This window comes from Gadus macrocephalus, chromosome 5 (genome assembly GCF_031168955.1).
Source record: "Gadus macrocephalus chromosome 5, ASM3116895v1".
Classification (NCBI taxonomy): Eukaryota; Metazoa; Chordata; class Actinopteri; order Gadiformes; family Gadidae; genus Gadus; species Gadus macrocephalus.
In genome coordinates, this window is record NC_082386.1 from 5,480,750 (window position 1) to 5,502,356 (window position 21,607).

The 21,607-nt window shown below is 45.6% G+C and overlaps 1 protein-coding gene across 2 annotated transcripts in view; it reads left to right on the forward strand.

Moving 5' to 3' along the window:
• Positions 1–14,574, forward strand: part of dicer1 (dicer 1, ribonuclease type III) — a 36,572-nt gene extending 21,998 nt beyond the window's left edge. For both annotated transcript variants that reach the window (XM_060051849.1, XM_060051848.1), the window contains exons 23-29: positions 281–433; positions 1,946–2,632; positions 5,523–5,757; positions 8,519–8,787; positions 9,565–9,727; positions 9,920–9,995; positions 10,459–14,574. In XM_060051849.1, coding sequence (XP_059907832.1) covers positions 281–433; positions 1,946–2,632; positions 5,523–5,757; positions 8,519–8,787; positions 9,565–9,727; positions 9,920–9,995; positions 10,459–10,624 — 1,749 coding nt within the window. In that variant the 3' untranslated portion in view covers positions 10,625–14,574. The remainder of the gene's footprint in view (positions 1–280; positions 434–1,945; positions 2,633–5,522; positions 5,758–8,518; positions 8,788–9,564; positions 9,728–9,919; positions 9,996–10,458) is intronic.
• The last annotated feature ends 7,033 nt before the right edge of the window (positions 14,575–21,607 follow it).

Genomic DNA, 21,607 nt, shown 5'->3' on the forward strand with positions numbered 1-21,607 from the left:
TACATTTAACTGAGGTTAAGCTGGTATCACGCCCCTTTAATGTGCCTCTGGCAACGCCTGCGGACAAGCCTTCCCACAATCCTTTGCCCCACGCGATATCGTGCTAAAAACAAAGTGATTGGGAGTCGTTGTCTCGATCATGGGGCCAGTAAAAAATATATATTCAAGAATGCCATTATAGTTAGCATTTGGAGTCGAACTTGTATTGTTGTACTTGTTGTAAAATTCACATGGCTCTGGATGGAATGAGACTATTTAATACAACCCCTTTCTGCTGCAGGTGAGCAACTGTAACCTCTACCGGCTGGGGAAGAAGAAGGGACTCCCCAGTAGGATGGTGGTGTCCATCTTCGACCCGCCGGTCAACTGGCTGCCCCCCGGCTACGTGGTGAACCAGGACCGGAGCCGCCCAGACAGCAGGGCCTCGGACGAGGTCAGTTGGGTTCCCGTTTACCATCGCCATGTCTGCTTCACGCCACTAGAGGGCGAGATTTCCCCTCGTTGGAGAGCTCAGATTCAGGCCAGCCTTCACCCAAATGTGACTGATTTAAAGAATAGACTAGAAAAAAGATGTGCATTCCGTTTTTGTAGCACTATTTGTCTGGCCTGAAGTCCAACACTAGTAGTTGTTTTTTCTGTGGTATTCACAGTGGGGTGAGACGGATAATACAGTTGCAGTAAGTAGGTGTATCGTATCATTATGATCGACCCTTCACCACTTTTTAAACGTGTCCCGCATTAATCCTTGGACTGAAGCTCGAATGGTCGATTTTGAATGCAGACCCTTCTAATAAACCATAAGCTGTTATGCTCTCAGTTTTCAATGTTAGTTATGGCAGGGGATTACGTATGTTTGGCAGGCAGACCTTTTTTCGCTTACAAGTGACAGTAATGCATTTATGGCTGTAATATTATGACTGGGGCTGAAACATGGTTGAACCTGCCCTGCGGCACCAACGTGTGTGTGTGTGTGTGTGTGTGTGTGTGTGTGTGTGTGTGTGTGTGTGTGTGTGTGTGTGTGTGTGTGTGTGTGTGTGTGTGTGTGTGTGTGTGTGTGTGTGTGTGTGTGTGTGTGTGTGTCACACTTGGCTCTGCCGATTCCCTGTACACGCATCTCAAAACAGCCTGATTTAACTGACCTTGGGCTGCTGTTGGCTCTGTAATCCACGCAAATCTCTTTCGGCGTGTTGGAAAATGTCTGCGACGGGCTGTGAACGCCACACCATTTTAGAGGAAGAATAGAAAAATAAGACTTTTTTTATGAAATTGCGTGTTGTACATGTAAACTTGTGTTTGGCTACCCTGTGACTCTGTGCACATGTTTGACGGTTGCACGTTTACAACGATTTGCGTGTTTGGAATTGCTGTGGAGTCCTCGGGGGAATGGTCTGGGGCTGTTATTTTCTCATCCTTGTTTTCATCCAGATTCTTTCCTGATTGAATTCTGTTGGCCGTCAGAGCGTCTCTCTCCCGTCTTTGTCTCTCGTGTGTTACACTCTGCAGCCTCCTTATTGCAACTCGCGTGTTATGTTCACCTCCTCGTCCCCAGAAGGAAACAATTGATCGCTGTCGGTACAATAAGGATGTTCGTAGAACCAAGTGCCAAGCACTAACAATCGCTAGGTTAACCCGTTCCCCCGAATGCAACAGAGATAGCTTGGGTAAGATGCTACACAACTAAGTACTATATCTAAGTACCAAATACAATGAGTGCGTACATCAAGTGCCAGGACGTATGACATGCCGTCCATTGGCTCATTTTTGTAATGTGTAATTGTTTAAAAACTGTTCATTGTCACCATACATACTTCCATATGTGCTTGGCTATCAACAGATACATGTAGTAGATACTAAATCGCGAACCCGATCGACCTCTGCAACTGGATAAAGAAAAGGGGTGCAGTTAAGACCAAGAAATCTATATATATATATATCTTTCCCTCAGGCCAAAGATGAGCTGCAGGCCAACGGCCTCTCGGGAGAGGAGTACGACGATGAGGACGACGACATGGCGGAGGAGGAAGAGGAGGAGCTGGAGGCGGACGAGGAGCCGGCGCCGAAGGACGAGCCTAAGGACGAGGTGAACATGGAGGAGGACCTGGAGTACTACCAGGAGCACATCAAGTTCATCGACAGCATGCTGATCGGCTCGGGCGCCTTCGGCAAGAAGATCACCATCGGCCTGCCGCCCTCGCCCACCCCCGCCGCCTCCCCGGCCGCCTCTTCCCCGGCCGCCTCTTCCCCGGCCCCGGAGGAGTGGAAGCCCCCGCGCAAGTCGTCGTCGTCGCCGCACGCCGCCGCCGCCGCCCACTTACCCTCGGCGGACGGGCCGCACACAAGCAGCGGCAGCGGCGGCGGCGAGGAGTTTGACTACAGCTCGTGGGACGCCATGTGCTACCTGGACCCCAGCAAGGCGGGCGAGGAGGACGAGTTCGTGGTGGGCTTCTGGAACCCGTCGGAGGAGAGCTGCGGCGCCGAGCTGGGCAAGCAGTCCATCTCCTACGACCTGCACACGGAGCAGTGCATCGCCGACAAGAGCATCGCCGACTGCGTGGAGGCGCTGCTGGGCTGCTACCTGACCAGCTGTGGGGAGCGGGCCGCCCAGATGTTCCTCTGCTCGCTGGGCCTCAAGGTGAGCCCCCCCCCCGCCCCCCGCCAACGACCACCGGGGGCAGTGGAGCACGGGATGATTACTAAACAATTAATACAATTCCACGATCGTCCAATCGTGGGTTTTCTAGATAGCCAATATACGATCCAATTGCGGGGGTCATTGGGGGCAGATTTGTAAACTTCAAGTCATTAAATAGTTAAAATCTGCAAGAAATCGCTTAATATGCTTAGTTTATGCTTTGTTTTTTTTAATTTATTTATACATTTCTTCTCGTAAATACTAAACTTCTGTAAACTGACTATGTAACTTTCACAATGCGCTGGTGAATGACGTCAAACTCTCCCCATTCAATGTTCATTAGCGCACTGGTGTTGTTGGTTTGTGTTGAATTTGACCCTCGGGAACAAACTAATGGAATAATGGAGATTCTGACCCCACATTCCCACCTCAAAACAGGCCCTCAAAACCCACCTTTTCAAGATCGCTTTCACCACATAACCTCCTTCCCTTCTCTCCCCTTCCTCCTTTTAACTATTCCTAGTTTTATCTACCTATTTTAGGTTTTAGCTACCTATTTTTATTTTATCCTACTTTATCTTTTTAACTTTTTACTAGTACACGTTATTTTTGAATTATTTATTTTGTGTTCACTCTGTAAAGCATCTGGGTATTTGCAAAAGTGCTATATAAGTTGAATGTATTATTATTAGGGCTGTCAAGCGATAATTTTTTTTTATCTACGGTAATTATTTACAGGCTCTGTGATTATTAATTAATCTAAATTAATCGCATACTTAAATTTTTCTGAGGAAGTATTTTAGTATTTTTATTTTAATTCAAGTAAATTATGGCAGATGAGTGATTCAATGAATAATAGCCATAATAGACTTTAAAGTTTATTTGGTAGCAAAACATGTGAAAACGCTGGGTTCGCGTTGTAGTGTGGACTGGGCTTTCAGAAACGATGACGTTCGGTTGCCATGACGCTGCCACGAGCTTGCGCTCGAGACCGAGACACTCATCAAAAAAAATGGCAGGTGAAATGCATATGAGGATCTCTCTGTACAATGTACTAATTTATCTCCAGATACAACTCGACATATTGGCTCATACATATTCGTTGCTCAAACGCCAGAGGCGAGCGCTGTACTTGATCTTCTTCAGTGATGGTAAAAAAAAACGAAAGACGGCAGTTCAAACCGTACTCGGAGCGGCATTTCTGGACAAGACTGGGTCGAAAATGATTAACCAGCTGATCAACTGTAAATATCAACTGATCGAGAGGCGTGGCGGAGTTACGTAACCATGACAACAACTGTTTATCAAAATAAATTCAGTGTGGAGCGTGGATGCAAAACATTCCGAAAACGATAGCAGTGTTTCCCCTACCATTGTTCAGGCCTGGCGGGCCGCCAACGAGCGCCCCCGCCAGGCCAACAACCAAAAAAAAAAAAGGAAAAAAAATGCGGTGTCGCGCGTGCGCAGATGATGCCCCATCATAACGGACAATCTGACAGCATTAAGTTATATCATCATTAGCATGGCACTGTCACGTTAAAATTGTACCGGGGGCGAAAATTGTACCGGCCTAGTCATCGTTTGTTTACATCCTGACAACCTGCCCGGCAACAGACGACGCGATGCAGAAAACATGTTTCCAAACGACGAAATAACATAATACAGATAGCGGATCGCTATCTGTATTATGATAGATAGCGAAAACAATTGTTTTTACTTTATATTTGTATTGTATTTAATTGTTTAATCGAAACAATAAAAAAAATTGCGCGCGAAACGGGCGATCGCGTCAAATGACAAATGTTTTGCCCGCGAAACGGGCGATCGCGTCAAATGACGTAGGAGGATTCTTGAAACATAATACAGATAACGGATCGCTAGATAACACTTGTTTTTACTTTATATTTGTATTGTATTGAATTGTTTAATCGAATTTAGCTAGTAAACTGAGGTTTCATAGTCTAGAATGTTCAAGAACCTTCCTACGTGATTTGACGCGTCATTTGACGCGTCATTTGACGCGATCGCCCGTTTTGCGGGCACATTTTTTTATTGTTTCGATTAAACAATTAAATACAAAACAAATATAAAGTAAAAACAAGTGTTATCTCTATCTATCATAATACAGATAGCGATCCGCTATCTGTATTATGTTATTTCGTCGTTTGGAAACATGTTTTCTGCATCGCGTCGTCTGTTGCCGGGCAGGTTGTCAGGATGTAAACAAACGATGACGTAGGCCGGTACAATTTTCGCCCCCGGTACAATTTTAACGTGACAGCACCACCAAAAAAACTTAAAAGGGATGAAGGACAAAAAAGCCTAGAAAGATTAAGTGTAGCAACCAGCCTTGCTCACTGTGTTCATAATAAAATAAGTGTATTGTAAATAAAATGAGTGTATTGTAAATAAAATGAGTGTATTGTAAATAAAATTAGTTTATTGTTAATAATGTGTTTATTGAATCATTATCAACTTGTGATGGCTAAGCAAGTGTTTTATATGGAAATAACCAACAAATACTCTAGCATCCCGTGAAAAATGTATAACAAATCACACTATCAGCTCTTACCACCGGGCCTAAAAAAATTCTAGGGGAAACACTGGATAGTGTGGACGGAGATCGTTCATTGCGGATGTGAGTTTATACATCTACCCGGGTTAGTGTGGACGGGGCCTTAGTTTCAACGGAAATGACGCACCGGGTCAAAGGGCACTATAGAAGCGCGATTAATCTGCGTTCATTTTTTTTAATTGTTATTTTTTCTGTGATTAATTAATCGAAATGAACGCGTTCATTTGTCAGCCTTAATTATTATCATTATCAGCCCTGTTGTCCCGGGGCTTTTTAAAAACGTCCTGGATGTTGTGTCCTGTCCCCCACCCTCAGGTGTTACCGGTGGGCCGGCGGACAGAGGCCGTGGCGGTGGCTCCTGACCTGGGCTACGGCTGGCTGAAGATCCCCCCGCGCTCCATGCTGGACCACCCCGACGCAGAGCGCACCCTCAACCACCTCATCTCCGGCTTCGAGAACTTTGAGGCCAAGATCAACTACACCTTCCAGAACAAGGCCTACCTGCTGCAGGCCTTCACCCACGCCTCCTACCACTACAACACCGTCACTGGTCAGTGCTCTGAGCCCCGCCTCCTACCGTTACAACACCGTCACTGGTCAGTGCTCTGAGCCCCGCCTCCTACCACTACACCACCGTCACTGGTCAATGCTCTGAGCCACGCCTCCTACCACTACACCACCGTCACTGGTCAATGCTCTGAGCCACGCCTCCTACCACTACACCACCGTCACTGGTCAATGCTCTGAGCCACGCCTCCTACCGTTACAACACCGTCACTGGTCAGTGCTCTGAGCCACGCCTCCTACCGTTACAACACCGTCACTGGTCAGTGCTCTGAGCCACGCCTCCTACCGTTACAACACCGTCACTGGTCAGTGCTCTGAGCCACGCCTCCTACCGTTACAACACCGTCACTGGTCAGTGCTCTGAGCCACGCCTCCTACCACTACACCACCGTCACTGGTCAATGCTCTGAGCCACGCCTCCTACCGTTACAACACCGTCACTGGTCAGTGCTCTGAGCCACGCACCACGAAGTTTGTTTGTTTATATTAATATTCGAATATATTTCGAATATTTATTAATAATATTTTGACCATTAAATGCCTTCAGTAAGACCTATATTAGGGCCCTATAAATTCCGCGATAACGAAAGCGCGGACGGAATCACGGAATCGGACAATAAAAACGGAATCTACTGATAATTATTATTATTTTCTTTTATTAAGCAGGAAGGTATTAAAAGTAACAAAGTTACAATTTAAAACGGGCCTGTCTTAGTAAAATAACTGATTTCCAGCAGGTTCCTGTTCTTCAGCACATATAACATGTAACAGGGATAAGGCACATCACACGTCACATTTTACAATATGCATTGGACTGCAGCGGAATTCGCCATTATTTTGGTGAAATTCAGTTTCGAGGGAAAAGGGAAACAACACAGGTGACATTTACGTCACTGAATGTTTAGCAGTCACTCCCACAACAATGTTAAAAAAAAATCCCCGGTCCACCACGCAAACAATAGGTCCCGCTCCTAACAAGAAGCAGAAGAAGAACTTGAAGCGCCCGTAATTTGGTTCTAACCCCAAATTCAGAGCCGAACAATATCCAAAACACTTCTATCACTCAGGTGATCAGCTGTTTTGTAGAATATGTCAACATACTATCGATTGGAAACGCAAAGATACGTGCGATGACCACTTGAAGTCCAAAATCCATATAAAAAACAATGAACGCCGTAGCCAGGGCACGCCCCTTCAAACAACAATTTGAGTTTATAAAAAAAGAGTTTATAAGCACTTTAATATTTATGTCATGTTTTTATTTGAAGCACTAAAAACAGTGCAATGTTGTCATTTTAATAAATGTAGTCTTCTATCTGATTAAATTTTATTCGTTCGCACTTATTTGACACTCGTTCTGATGATTTTAATAGCTTTAAGTGTAAAAACGGAATTTATGAAAATTAAAACGGAAAAAACGGAATTTGATAAAAAATAAAACGGAATTTGGAAAAAAAATAAAACGGATTTCATAGGGCCCTACTATATGGTATAAAACTTAAGTTGTATATTTTTTGTCCACCAGAGGGCAGTGTATCAGTCAACGTCAATAGGCAGGCAATGATGTTTTCAGAACCTTTTTCTTATTAAAAGTCAGACACAAACTGAATGCATTCGGTTTCGTCATAATGAAGATAAATAAGGCGTCAAAAATAAAGTCAAATAAGCCAGTCAGGCTAAACTGAAAAGACAAAATAAATAAAGGTAGGCCTAAAAACAAAAACCCATCCTACCAGCCATTAACGGCCCAGTAACAAACTGAGAGATGGCGAAAGGTTCGGAAGCGCTTGCCGACAGTCATCGGCTTGTGGAGAAAAAATACGGGAGAAGTGAAATATGGAGTTATTGTGTATAACGGATCAGAAGGGTCCATGTCAACGCGGCTAGTGACACTTCTGATCCGATTCGATTTCTAACCGTAATAGTTGTATTCCTATCATGCATCCGACTATCATGGACTACTTGCGGAGTGTTAAGAAAGACGTGAATCAGGCAAAAAATCCACTTTCCTTGACCACGGCCTAGTTCACCACCTACAGGAGCCCAGATGACCAATAATAGCCTTGCTAATGAGCTCGCGATTCACAACTTCACCAGGCGTGAAAAAGCCTCGGAATCTGAATTGAAAACAACGTTCAAGCAAAGAAATTTACAAAAAATAATGGCCATAACAGGTTTGAATATTAAGGGCTGCCTAATATTCAAATTATATTCGAATAACGAAGTTCAGAGTCAAAGCCCTAGTGTGCGTTGGTCTTCCCACTTACAGGGGGCACCAGTTATTATTCAGCACATTGATTATTCTCTTAAAATGGCCCATTCCAATATTGAGGTAAACCACCCGCATGTAAACGCAGTGAGTATGATGTGATTGGTCAGGAGGCCCCTCGCCCCCCCCCCCTTCCCCAATGACCTTTCCTCCCAATATTGCTAATAATATTCCTCCAAATAAATGGTAAATGGACTGCATTTATGCAGCGCTTTTCTAACCAGTTGCCAGTCAAAGTGCATTACAATATTTCCTAACATTCAACCATTCACACACCAACGGCGGAGTCAGCCATGCACGGCCACAGCCAGCTGGTCCGGAGCAGTCAGGGTGAGCTGCCTTGCTCAGGGACACCTCGGCGCTCAGCTAGGAGGAGCCGGGGATCGAACCGGCGACCTTCTGGTTACCAGCCGACCCGCTCCACCTCCTGAGCCTCCCGCCTCCCAGCCTACTGACCCCCGCCCTCTCCCACCAGACTGCTACCAGCGGCTGGAGTTCCTGGGCGACGCCATCCTCGACTACCTCATCACCAAGCACCTCTACGAGGACCCGCGGCAGCACTCGCCCGGCGTGCTGACGGACCTGCGCTCGGCGCTGGTCAACAACACCATCTTCGCCTCGCTGGCCGTCAAGTACGACTACCACAAGTACTTCAAGGCCATCTCGCCCGAGCTCTTCCACGTCATCGACGACTTTGTGCAGTTCCAGCTGGAGAAGAACGAGATGCAGGGCATGGACTCCGAGGTGGGTGGGCGCGCATGTGCACACGCACGCGCACACGCACACGTGCACGCACACACACCTACGTATACACCGCATGCGTCTCATCGCTTCTACATCTCAATGCGTACGTCAGCACTGAGCCACAAACCTCCTCATCTCAGAAAATGTAATCGTGCCCATCTTTGTTAAAGTTGTTCACCAAAAAAATAAATAACATATTTTCCTAGAAAATCTACCGGCACAGAGGACGCCAGTGTCTGTGAATGTGTTTCACATTCAAACGATATTATCACTGAAGCGAGGGATGCATTTGGACTGAATTTGTCAGTAAATGGCTATCTTGGCACTAAATCTCTTCCCATGCTGCTGGCGGAGGGATGTTGTTTTGATACTTGGGGGCATAAACAAGGACACATAAACCCATAGCACACAAAGGAGAAAGAGGAAACACGAGTCGAGGGCCGGGAGACAAATGAAACGCGGTGCGGTGTGAAAGTTCTGCCGCCCCTGTGCCCCCGACGTATGTTTGGTGGGAATCACCCGCTCAGCGACTTCCAGTCCCCTGTCGTTCCTGCCCGAGACACGGGGGAATAGCGTTGAACACTATTACATTCCTGTCTATTCTTTCTTTTTTTGGAGGTCTTTATTTTTCCCTCCACCACGGGTCAACTTTACAACCCTTTCAGGAGTGCTCTGCCCTTGCCTTTTTTACTTCTTCTTTTTTTATTTTATTTTTGCAACACTATGTGCGTGCACGTGAAGCCACCTCACTCAGACCCCCTGTCTCTCTTTCCTCAGCTGCGGCGCTCAGAGGAGGCAGAAGAGAAGGAGGAGGACCTGGAGGTCCCCAAGGCCATGGGGGACATCTTCGAGTCGCTCGCAGGGGCAATCTACATGGACAGCAGGATGTCGTTGGAGACGGTGTGGCAAGTGTATTATCCAATGATGAGGCCACTTATAGGTGAGGCGCCGCGACTGGGGGCCGGGGGCCTTTCTCATTCATTGACTGTCTAGAAGTTCAAGTGATTGGAAACATTCAATGTATTTGCTGCATTGGGGGGAGGCTTGTTCTTCAGTGTTTCCTATCTTGTTCTTTGATTCCCCTGTCGCCCCCCTCTGACCACTGCTCTGAAACCCTCTCTGCATCCCTCAGAAAAATTCTCTGCCAACGTGCCGCGCTCCCCGGTGAGGGAGCTGCTGGAGATGGAGCCGGAAACCGCCAAGTTCAGGTGAGGACCGGCACAACGTCGCTCTTCGACACATCACTGTTTGTCTTTGTTCAACCCCGTTAGTGAGCGCCATCGGGTCAAATGCACAGCGGGTGTTGTGTTGTTTCTTTTTAAAGACTTCATGAATTGTCGAGATGATGAGAAACTATCCATTGACATATTTAATTTAACAGTTTGTATACACATTTCAATGTTACCGTCACACGTTAAGTGCTTTCAGTGCAGTGTTTTTTTTGTAATACATTTTTGTAGTGTCAAACATTTCCACATCATTCATCATATCTGAATGAATAGTACACATTTGCAAAAGTCTCAAGAGTACACACATACCGACACAATACAGTAAAGAAATAAAATGAAAGTAGAAAATTCAGTGCAGTGTTTAAGTATCTACTTAAACGATATTGACGGAGGACACTTTTACTCCGATTTGCATTTGTGACCCCTCGCCCTTCGTCCCCAGCCCTGCGGAGCGGACGTACGACGGCAAGGTGCGCGTGACGGTGGAGGTGGTGGGCAAGGGCAAGTTCAAGGGCGTGGGCCGCAGCTACCGCATCGCCAAGTCGGCGGCCGCGCGCCGGGCCCTCCGCAGCCTCAAAGCCAATCAACCTCAGGCGCAAGCCAGCTGAGCGCCTGCTCCCCGCCGCCAGGGAGCTAGCGACCTAAGCTAACGAGAGGCAGAGACACGAGCCCCGCGCTGACCTCTGCCCTGTGACCTTTGCCTCCCCCTCGACGGCACGGCCACAGCGGCCCGGGGAACACTGGGGGGGCCGCAACGCAAGAATCGAATTGGTCTCGCAACGGATTTCACCTTGGCTATTTGGTTTAATTTTTTTGTTTTCATATTTTGCGCAAACACAATCTTTCCTTTCCTTCTCTGCTTTGTGTAACCACAGGAGTGCTTTATCGATGTTAAGCAAGGCGTTGCAAGGAGAACGAGAGGGGGTCGAGGCGCCCGGTCTGCTCATTATTCAGTTTGTTTTAACGTGAAGCGAGGCGTGTTAGGCTTGTTGTGTGGTGTTGGTGTGTGCATAGTTTAGATCAGAGGTGGGAATCAAAAGTCCTGCAGGTGGGTAGGGCAGGAGTACCGCTATGCTCCTCGGTCTGTGCCCTCGTGCCAGTTTATTAAGCGGTTTGGAAAACAAAAGGTTGCCCTCGGCCATCGGAGGCCTCGGACAGAGTCTGTCCACGCCTCTGTTGCGCTACTGCCTCAAAATTGTATTTTAAATCAGTTTTGCACTTATTTCATCTGTTAGGGTCTGTTATTTTGAGACCTGAGAAAATGAATTTGCGTAGCAAAGTCTATATAAAAATAAATAAGTAAATGAAAACTACATTTTTATAATATAGTTTGCCATCGTTTTTAAGGCCTACCATATCCTGCAAAAATGATAGGAATTTCAAACATTCCCAGTTACTGTAATTTAAAATAGATTTTAACCTTGGGTTTGCATGTCGTTGAAACGTGTATGTGTTGACCCTAACAACTGGACTGCTTATATGTAATAAACGTTCAATTAATGGTGATTGTGCCGGAGGGGGCCATGAAGAAACACAATGTTGGCAGCCTGACGTTGCCCAAACCCTTTTTGATACGCAGTGATTTAAAATTACATTGTTCATCTTTAGCTCGACCAATGACTTTAATGACGTCGAACCAAGATTTTGCTTTCCACAAAAATAATATTCAACAGGCATACTAAGAGAAAGACATATCAGCCGTACAATATGCTGCAGACGTTTCCTCAAAGATCGGATGCTTGTGTAAGGAACAGGCAGACACTTTTCGAAGGAATGTTTCTCCGGAAATGGGCCGTTTCAATATCAACACATCTATTGGTCCGTGCATCCCTCATTTACCAAAGCTTTTTGCAGATGTGACTGTTAGATTGAAGTCACTCCCAAGGATTAGGCAGGCCAGCAGCTTATCCTCGCTTTTTTCACTTCAGGTTTTGTTTGCTTTTGCCTCAATGTGTTATTTTTTTTGTTGTTTTTTACGATCAGCCCCTTCTCATTCAAATACCTCAATTAATTGCATGCATTTTCTATATATTTGTTCCTTGTTTGGTGCTATCGTTTTTGTATTGAGCTTGAACTCTCACTTTTTTTGCACTGTAACTAAATACCTCTTTGTTTGACCTATTTTTATTTGGTTATGTTTCATTTTTCGAATCTGTTGGGTGTGGTTGTCCTGTCCTATAAGGCGCTCTAGGGGAGAGGTGTATTGTCAAACTCCCCTGCCTGATGCAAAGCTGAAACGAGACGTTTTGAGCGTGGAGGGAGTGTGTTTTCTGCACAAAAGCCCAACAATTGTATCCCCTCATTTCCTAATCATGGATTTAATTAGTCGCCAAACGCTTAAATCCCATGGACATCACCAAACATATGTTATGCAATGGCTATGTTCTGCTCTGATTACAGCCAGCGGCAGGTGACATCACCAAGCATAATTTCAGCCAATTAGAAAAGGCTCTTGCAATGTCTGCTTTACCATGGATCGTGATGTCCCTTGGGCGTGACTTTAGTGTTTATCTACACATTATTATTTTATTATGGGCGGGAGGGATCGCTTTTCATGAATACATTTATTTTGTGGGTAGGCTCTCTTAAATGCTCATGGAGGTAATCTGATTGCACTCTGTAGCACGAATTGCAATTATTTCAGGAAATGTCGTACACTCTCAACTGACAAGAAAAAGTAAGTGTTAACTAAACCTCTGTGAATGGCACTCTTGCAAAGTACTGTTGTTAGCATGGCTACCTAAACTCTATTTGAACATCTAAACATAACACCTTATGTGCTTCTACCTCAATATACAGATAAGAAATATTTTTTAAAAGTATGATATGTATTCCTGATTAGTACTGCCCTTTTAACAAATGCTTATGGCAGGGACACATTCTGTAGTCTTTACTGTGATACCTGTACCTTGAAAAGCGTACACATGTGTGTTTGTAGACAACAAATTGCACTCTTGAGTCGACATTCCCACAGAACAAAAAAGTTAGACGGCATTGAGAAACCACCAACTCCCCAGAACACATTATCCAGTGCCTTCTGACCGTAATGAGACCGTGTCTATTGAACAGTGCTGGCCGCGCCAACAGCTTAGTTCTACGGGATGTAGGGATGCAAAGACTCGCCTTGGAGTGCCATACATGTCCTTGTTCTGGGTTTAGCTTCTATAGGCATTGTAAATAGCCATGTAAATAGTGAGCTGGGAGTTATGCTTCAAAATAGTAACCTTCAATTATATGAGGATGTGAACTAAAGTATAGAAGAAAAAAGTACGGATGTGACCTACATTTTTTTCTTCATTCAACTCTTTAATTGTAGTATTACCAGTAAACGGAGTGCGATCGGTCATTATTTCTGAAGCGAGAGTCCAAACCACTTGTCGTCGTCCCCCACCCCCGCGAGAGTAGGCCTACCGTTGAATCATTGTGATCCTTTTAACATCAGAGCAAGCTACATCCAACAGCCTACATGTTACCCACAGTGATCCTGTTTTCGTCACTCAATCACAAAGGCACACGGAACATTTGTTGAACCTGGAAAAGAAAAACAATACAAGGAAAAACTAAGTGGAGTGTCACACCGGTTTCTTTCTTATTTTGTGTGTGACGTGTTACAAAACGAAATTATAATTGGTGGCATGAATATTGTACAACCTCATTGTTATGTAGGTGGTTTAGTTAAGTGGCAAGTGGATGTCATGCAGGCGGTCGATTATTTTATTTGTTTGGTTTTGTTAAGGGAGTGATGAAGTGGAGATGTTTTTGTTTTGTTTGTGCGTCACCAGCAGGATTATACTCTTATTGGTAATGTGGTGGGATATCTGTTTTGTTGTTTTTCGATATTTGTCTTTCTTCATGTAGCACAATGGAGCATTGCACTTGGGCGCCAAACTTTACCTCATGTTGGAGTGAAACGGAGAACAGAGGGAAGAGACTGAAGGTGTTTGTGTGTGTGTATTTATTTGATGTGCGCACACAGCTTTTGGTTAGGAGGACTTGCTTGTTTCACTTTGCTGCTGGTTCAGTTGCTGGTGAAACACAACTCTGTTCAAAGGAGAACAAAGACTGCCACAAGAGAAGAATTAAACGGGCATGTGATTAATACACTGAAGACTCTCTCTCACACACACACACACACACACACACACACACACACACACACACACACACGCGTAAGGTATTGGAGCCGCCTCCCTTTTCTGTATTGGTAAAGGAAGGGCTAATCCACACTAAACACCACAGAAACTAGGCTTCACCAAGCAGTGAAACATCAGCAGATTACAACGGAATGACGTGCTTTCTACCAGTATGGTGTTGCATGGGATGGGGGGGGGGGGGGGGACAATGGTCCATTACCTGCTGTGCGAAGATTTTAAAGGACGTTGAATTGAATTCAAATGGAACTCCTCCCTCATATACTGTAATACCGTGCTGTGGTGGTTTGCGGTCTGCACCTTATGGATCACAGTTACCTATTCATTTAATTTTTGGTTCCTTTTTTTTTTTTGTAATTCTTGTAGCCGAATCTATATAAATATACAATAAAAGTAATGGTATGGTCGTTCACGTATTTCATTGAGTGGGATTTGTATTTCATGAGCGTGTAAGGAAACTGAACTATGCCGAGGTCTCCTGGAAGCCACTGACTGCATATGCGGCTCCCCGGGCTTCCCTTTGCAGCCTTGCTCCGAGCACCAGCCACTTAACGAGCCACCCAGGGCTTCTCACCCCCCCCTTACCTGTTTCACATGACGCCAGCACCCGACTGGTAAACGTTATATGGAGGGCCTAAGTCGGAGGGCACTAGTAATATTGTCTTTTGTTATTATTGGTGGCAGAGGTGGAGGTTTAGTCATCAATTAGCCTTTTAACATGATTCCGCTGAACAACGTATCAAAACACAGGCCTCTGTACACCTATGTAGATATAACATTAAAAATCTGCCGTTTCCAGCTAGAATAGTCATTTACAACATTAACAATATCTGGACTTTATTTCGGATTAATTTAATGTTATCTTCATTGAAACAAACGGTGCTGCTCTTTAAAAAATAAGGACAATTTTAAGTGACCCCAAACTTTTGAGTGGTAGTGTAGGTCAGGCCGCGTGCGGGGGTGGAGGCGGGACCTTGGGACCTGCATGGACAGGCCTCTGGGAAACGGGGTCGTCCATTCTGCTGGCTCCTACCATGACGGCATCCCAACGGGAATTTCTGTCTATTCTTGGCAAAAACCTGCATATTCATAAAACCTGCTAAATTCTCGCCATGAGTTATTCAATTGGAAAAATGTGTTTGCCCCTGATAGGCTGACATTTTAGTACTCAAGTTTATATTGGCTTTGCAATGTGAAAAGCGCTAGTTTTATTGCAGTACTACACTATATGCTTTTTGAAATATAGATTTTGTAATGCACAATAAGTGATGGCTTAGCTATAAGTTTTGCTACAATTCTCCATTTCAACAGTCCAAATTATTAACAGGTTACGTTCAACAGATGGATTGTAGTCGCAAAGGTTTGTCAGAAGGTTGGCAATAAGGAGGCTTGATGGCCGACGTGTACGTTTTAAATGTATAGTTGACTCTGCCTACTGCATTCACAAGAACTAAACCAGAATTCCTGCAACTTATTTCTTCTTGAAAAATAATTTAGTGGGATTTGATAACGGAAGGAAAAATATTTGTTAGTAATACTCAATTAGGGATAGATCCAATGTCTTTAATATTAATATGATAATTATATCATAAAGCTTTATGCTAGGTCTATTTCCTGCTGATTTGGCCTGCATTTGCCTGCATCAGTGTTAACACCATCAAACAAGCTCGGACCTTTCTGTTTAACTACTTTCTGTACATCTGAATGGAATGAGGACAATCCCCCCCATACACACACACACAAAATAATGGCTATATGATATCACACAGACCCAGAGTCCAAAGACTTGTGGCTTCAGCATGCTGTTGCACTTCTGTGACGGGACTGGACCCCATTCATGTGGACTGGGGCGTCCTACTGGGGGGCTTGTTTGTAACCACACAGAGAAAAGAGAACCCCCATCTTTTAAATCCGGTACCCATTAAAATGCAACTCTGGAAGAGGCCTTGCATCGTTTCAATGGAGCCCCCATAGGCCTGGCGTCTGTACACAGCCCCGGTTTGTCTCTGGAAGCCCAATAGCCCCGACTCTAGGCCCCGACTATAGGCCCCGACTCTAGGGTAGGCATATAGATTTAGGGCATTTATCCAGAGCGACTTACAATAAGTACAATTGTCAGAAGAAGAGAAACAACAATATATCGCTGTTGGTACAGTAAGGATGTTCATAGAACCAAATGAACAGCAATAACAATCGCTAGGTTGACCCATTCCCCGTATACAACAAAGATAGCTAAGATAAGATGCTACACAACTCAGTACTATAACTAAGTATGACATACAATCAGTGCGTACATTAAGTGCCAGGACCTAAGTACATAAGTGGGAGGGGGAGGCTATGCAGAGACAAGGTGAACTCTGAACAGGGAAGCCTAGCCAAACAGCCGTGCTCTCGGCAGAGGGGTTCTGGGGTGCAGCGACGGAGGGAAATGAACGCAGGCTAATGGTGACTTATGGGCTGTGTTGACGATGTGCAGCAGCGGCCCGTGTCACTTGAGCCATTTATTCTGCGCGCTGTAAAAACAAAAAGGCACGCCGAATAAATACCAGTGCCGGGTATGGTCTGAGAGCGCGGCACCGCGTGCATTGTTTCCCAACGGGGTCCTTTAAGACCGAGTTAAAGGTATTTGGGTGACCCCCCCGACCACGGGTCCCTAGCCAGCGGTAAACTGTCTGCCACTCAGGGCACACACGTTCACTCAGCACGGCCTTTCCACCCGGCGCCATCTTGTTTCATTCTCTCCTCTGGCTGAAGGTCCGAGTCTCCCTCTGTGACGACACAGACCTGTAACAGACCTGGAACAGACCTGGAACAGACCTGGAACAGACAGGTTGACCTGACAGGCCTTAGTCCAGGGGTTAGCAGACTTCACTATCAAGAGCCATTTCTGGCCATTTTCTAACCCTCATCGGGAGTCACAAGACCTTTTTATAAAGATAAACCCTGTTTATAAATGAAGATAACACAGCATCTAACGTTTATATACTGTTTAGTTAGACTACATATTAAATAACCAATAGCCAATACTTTGTTGAATTTATGAAATGTCCGGGTGTAGGATGTGACGTTTATTTTAATTGAAAAAATATTAAAACAATTGAATTAGCTATTTTAGTGACACATTATCACCTTGAACTCAAAGAAATGGTATGAGTTATTTTATTGTAAAAAAATTAAAGCTACTTGGAGCTGCTGCAGAGGGGAAGAGCCACGGTGGGTCCAGAGTCACGGTTGCGGACCCCTGCCCTAGTCTGACCAACATGTTTTTACAAAGCACCAGGCGCGTCCAAAGTCTACGTGTTTACGGCAAAGTTTTTGAATTATGCGGTTTAAATTGACATTGAATTTGCGTAAAAGTTGCATATTGATGATCTAGCCTCGAGACATGGCTTTCATCAAACCTCCATGAATATATAAATTGTGTTCCTGGTGAGGAACCCAATTTGAATGGATGTAAGGCAGTTTGTACTAGCCTATCTGCTACATAACCTGCGGTAAAATGTCCCTCCAGTCTTCAACACCCTATTTAGCGATTGGCCATCTTTAACCTGACAATACAAAGGATCAAGACTGTGATTTGAATTAAACTGTTTGTTGAAGCTAGTCAGCGGGACGGTAAATAAGAAAGTGCATCTTCTTAGAGAGATAATCATCGTAAGGTCATCTCTTCGTGATGTCGAAGCTGACACTGCTGATTTGTCACGCGGTCGGTTGGCACTAGGAAGCGTGCACACGAACCACACGCACGGACATTCTCATCACCGTTCAACCCCTCATAGAGCTACTCTCCATCATTTTTTTTTTCTGATGAGACGCAAGCAATCATTGCGATATTGAAATCAGGCAGGATGGCGGGAAACAGCGAGGCTCCTTATGGCGGGGGAGCGCTTGGATGACGCGGGAGATAATTAAAACCTCGTTCCGGAGCGCGCGCGGCTGATTTCCATCGGCCGAGGCTGAGTCGGCAGCGCTGCGGGTAAATTGCTCCCTCTGCCCCCGCGACGAGGGTAATGAGCTGTGGTTAGGCCCGACACCACGTCCGTTTGATTGACCGCAAATGAGAAATAGGCCATCGACGGGGGTCCAAACATCCGCGGAGGACTTTAAATATGATGCAGTGAGCGCGAGGCGGTGAATCACAGTCTAAAACGATGCTATTAGGTGTGTGTGTGTGTGTGTGTGTGTGTGTGTGTGTGTGTGTGTGTGTGTGTGTGTGTGTGTGTGTGTGTGTGTGTGTGTGTGTGTGTGTGTGTGTGTGTGTGTGTGTGTGTGTGTGGTGATACTTGGATATTGTCAATCTCGGACGAAATGCCATATTATAAAGATAATAGTGAATCATTCTCCCCTTTCTCTCTGCGGTGAATGTTTTCAGGCGATTTGAATCGCAGGATCATTTTCTACTTTCTTTTGTAAAAAAAAAAAAAAGTCATCAATTTGATCCTACAGCGTATTACTTTCATCTCGCATCTGATTTGCGTTTCATTTAAAATATGTTTTTCCCTGCGTTATCTTTAGTCAGAAGATGGCCTCGTTTATAAAAAGAATACCGTGTGTGATTTTGCGTGTGTGTGTGTGTGTGTGTGTGTGTGTGTGTGTGTGTGTGTGTGTGTGTGTGTGTGTGTGTGTGTGTGTGTGTGTGTGTGTGTGTGTGTGTGTGTGTGTGTGTGTGTGTGTGTGCGAGTGTGTGTGTGTGTGTGTGTGTGTGTGTGTGTGCGAGTGTCTGTGTGCGTGTGCGTGTGTCCGTAGGCTTAAATAAAGATGGGCCAGATTGTGTCAAGGAATGGCTCCCTAAATGATTCACTTTAACGTCAGTCTCACGATCTACATTCCCATTCTTTATGAATATAATATATAATAGGCTGCGTTTCTTCAAATCACAACTCAACGTTCTCCAGAAAATGCATCCAATGAGTTGCAATATAAAAGATAATAATAAAGAAAAAAAAAATGTCTGACATTATAAATCGTTTACCAATGTCATCATTATACGCCTGCATATTACTGTGCATAGAATATATCATATATTCATGGCATTAATAGAAAATTAAATGTCTTTGGAAGCCTCAGTTCCTTCAACAAATATTTGAACTAAAACAACAATTGCTGAGTTAGGAAGCTGAAAATTGTGTTACAGTATTTAGTTACAGACCTCTTGCAAACGATATGTGTGTAGAGTTAGTCTATGTGAAGAGTGGAGCATATTACAAATATAGATATATGTTTTCACAAATGTAAAAACATAATTTTCTAAAAATGTTTCACAAACACACCCTTGAGAAACCCGAACCCATAACTCGCCCTCAACGTGAACCTTTGACCCCCCGCTTGTACATTTTGGGGTGGCACTGCAGTGCAGACAGTGGAACGATTGTAGACCAAGCACCCCCCCCCCCCCCCCCCCCTTAAGAACAGGGCCGACTGTGGTCAAGAACGCCATGGCGACTTGGAGCCCCTCCTCTTTCATCTGGAGGACATCATTGGCCCATGTATCCTGAAGCCCCTCCTCTTTCATCTGGGGGACATCATTGGCCCATGTATCCTGAAGCCCCTCCTCTTTCATCTGGGGGACATCGTTGGCCCATGTATCCTGAAGCCCCTCCTCTTTCATCTGGGGGACATCGTTGGCCCATGTATCCTGAAGCCCCTCCTCTTTCATCTGGGGGACATCGTTGGCCCATGTATCCTGAAGCCCCTCCTCTTTCATCTGTGGGACATCGTTGGCCCATGTATCCTGAAGCCCCTCCTCTTTCATCTGTGGGACATCGTTGGCCCATGTATCCTGAAGCCCCTCCTCTTTCATCTGTGGGACATCGTTGGCCCATGTATCCTGAAGCCCCTCCCCATTTCCCAGGAACAGGGACAATGGATTGGCTGAGAGTAACGCTAAGCAGCCGCACTTCTCCCTCTGCAATGTCTATTGTTAACCCACACTGACAGCATTGTGTGTGTGCGTGTGTGTGTGTGTGTGTGTGTGTGTGTGTGTATGAGTGTGCACGTGCCTGCCTTCTTGTGTTTGTTGAAGTGCTTTGTGCTTCCCATTCGCAACAATTTTTCACATCATTTACTTTTCCTTCTCATTGCCATCATTCATATGGTTTTGATATTTTAATCTATCTCGAATAGCCTGTATGTGGAATTACATTGCTGTTTACGGGGAATGGGTCAACCTAGCGATTGTTAGTGCTGGTCACTTGGTTCTATGAACATCCTTACTGTACCAACAGCGATATATTGTTGTTTTTCTTCTTCTGACTATTGTACTTATTGTAAGTCACTCTAGATAAATGCCCTAAATCTATATGTCCACCCTATAGTCGGGGCCGATAGTCGGGGCCTATAGTCGGGGCCTAGAGTCGGGGCCTATAGTCCGGGCCTAGAGTCGGGGCCTAGAGTCGGGCCTATAGTCGGGGCCTAGAGTCGGGGCCTATAGTCGGGGTCTATAGTCGGGGCCTATAGTCCGGGCCTAGAGTCGGGGCCTAGAGTCGGGCCTATAGTCGGGGCCTAGAGTCGGGGCCTATAGTCGGGGTCTATAGTCGGGGCCTATAGTCCGGGCCTAGAGTCGGGGCCTAGAGTCGGGGCCTAGAGTCGGGGCCTAGAGCCGGGGCCTATTGTCGGGCCTATAGTCGGGGCCTATAGTCGGGGCCTAGAGTCGGGGCCTATAGTCGGGGCCTATAGTCCGGGCCTATAGTCGGGGCCTATAGTCGGGGCCTAGAGTCGGGGCCTAGAGTCGGGGCCTATAGTCGGGCCTATAGTCGGGGCCTATAGTCGGGGCCTAGAGTCGGGGCCTATAGTCGGGCCTATAGTCGGGGCCTATTGTCGGGCCTATAGTCGGGGCCTAGAGTCGGGGCCTATGGTAGGGCCTATAGTCGGGGCCTAGAGTCGGGGCCTAGAGTCGGGGCCTAGAGTCGGGGCCTAGAGTCGGGGCCTAGAGTCAGGGCCTAGAGTCGGGGCTATTGGGCTTCCAGAGACAAACCGGGGCTGCGTACAGACGCCAGGCCTATGGGGGCTCCATTGAAACGATGTAAGTAATCTTCTAGAGTTGCATTATAATGGGTACCGGATTTAAAGATGGGCGTTCTCTTCTCTCTGTGTGGTTACAAACAAGCCCCCCCTTGAAAGTTTTTTTTTTTTTTAAAAACCTTATTGATTCGTGCTCTTGACCAGTTTGTGTGTGTGTGTGTGTGTGTGTGTGTGTGTGTGTGTGTGTGTGTGTGTGTGTGTGTGTGTGTGTGTGTGTGTGTGTGTGTGTGTGTGTGTGTGTGTGTGTGTGTGTGTGTGTGTGTGTGTGTGTGTGTGTGCTTGCGTCTGTGTGTATGTGTTTGCGTTGTGTACACAAGAACCAGGTCTTTCCAGGAAAGGGAGACATGTTAAAATGGCCTAATAAAATAGAGCAATGGCCTTTGTAGAGTAACTGCGGACAGCAATTAGCCAACCTAATGA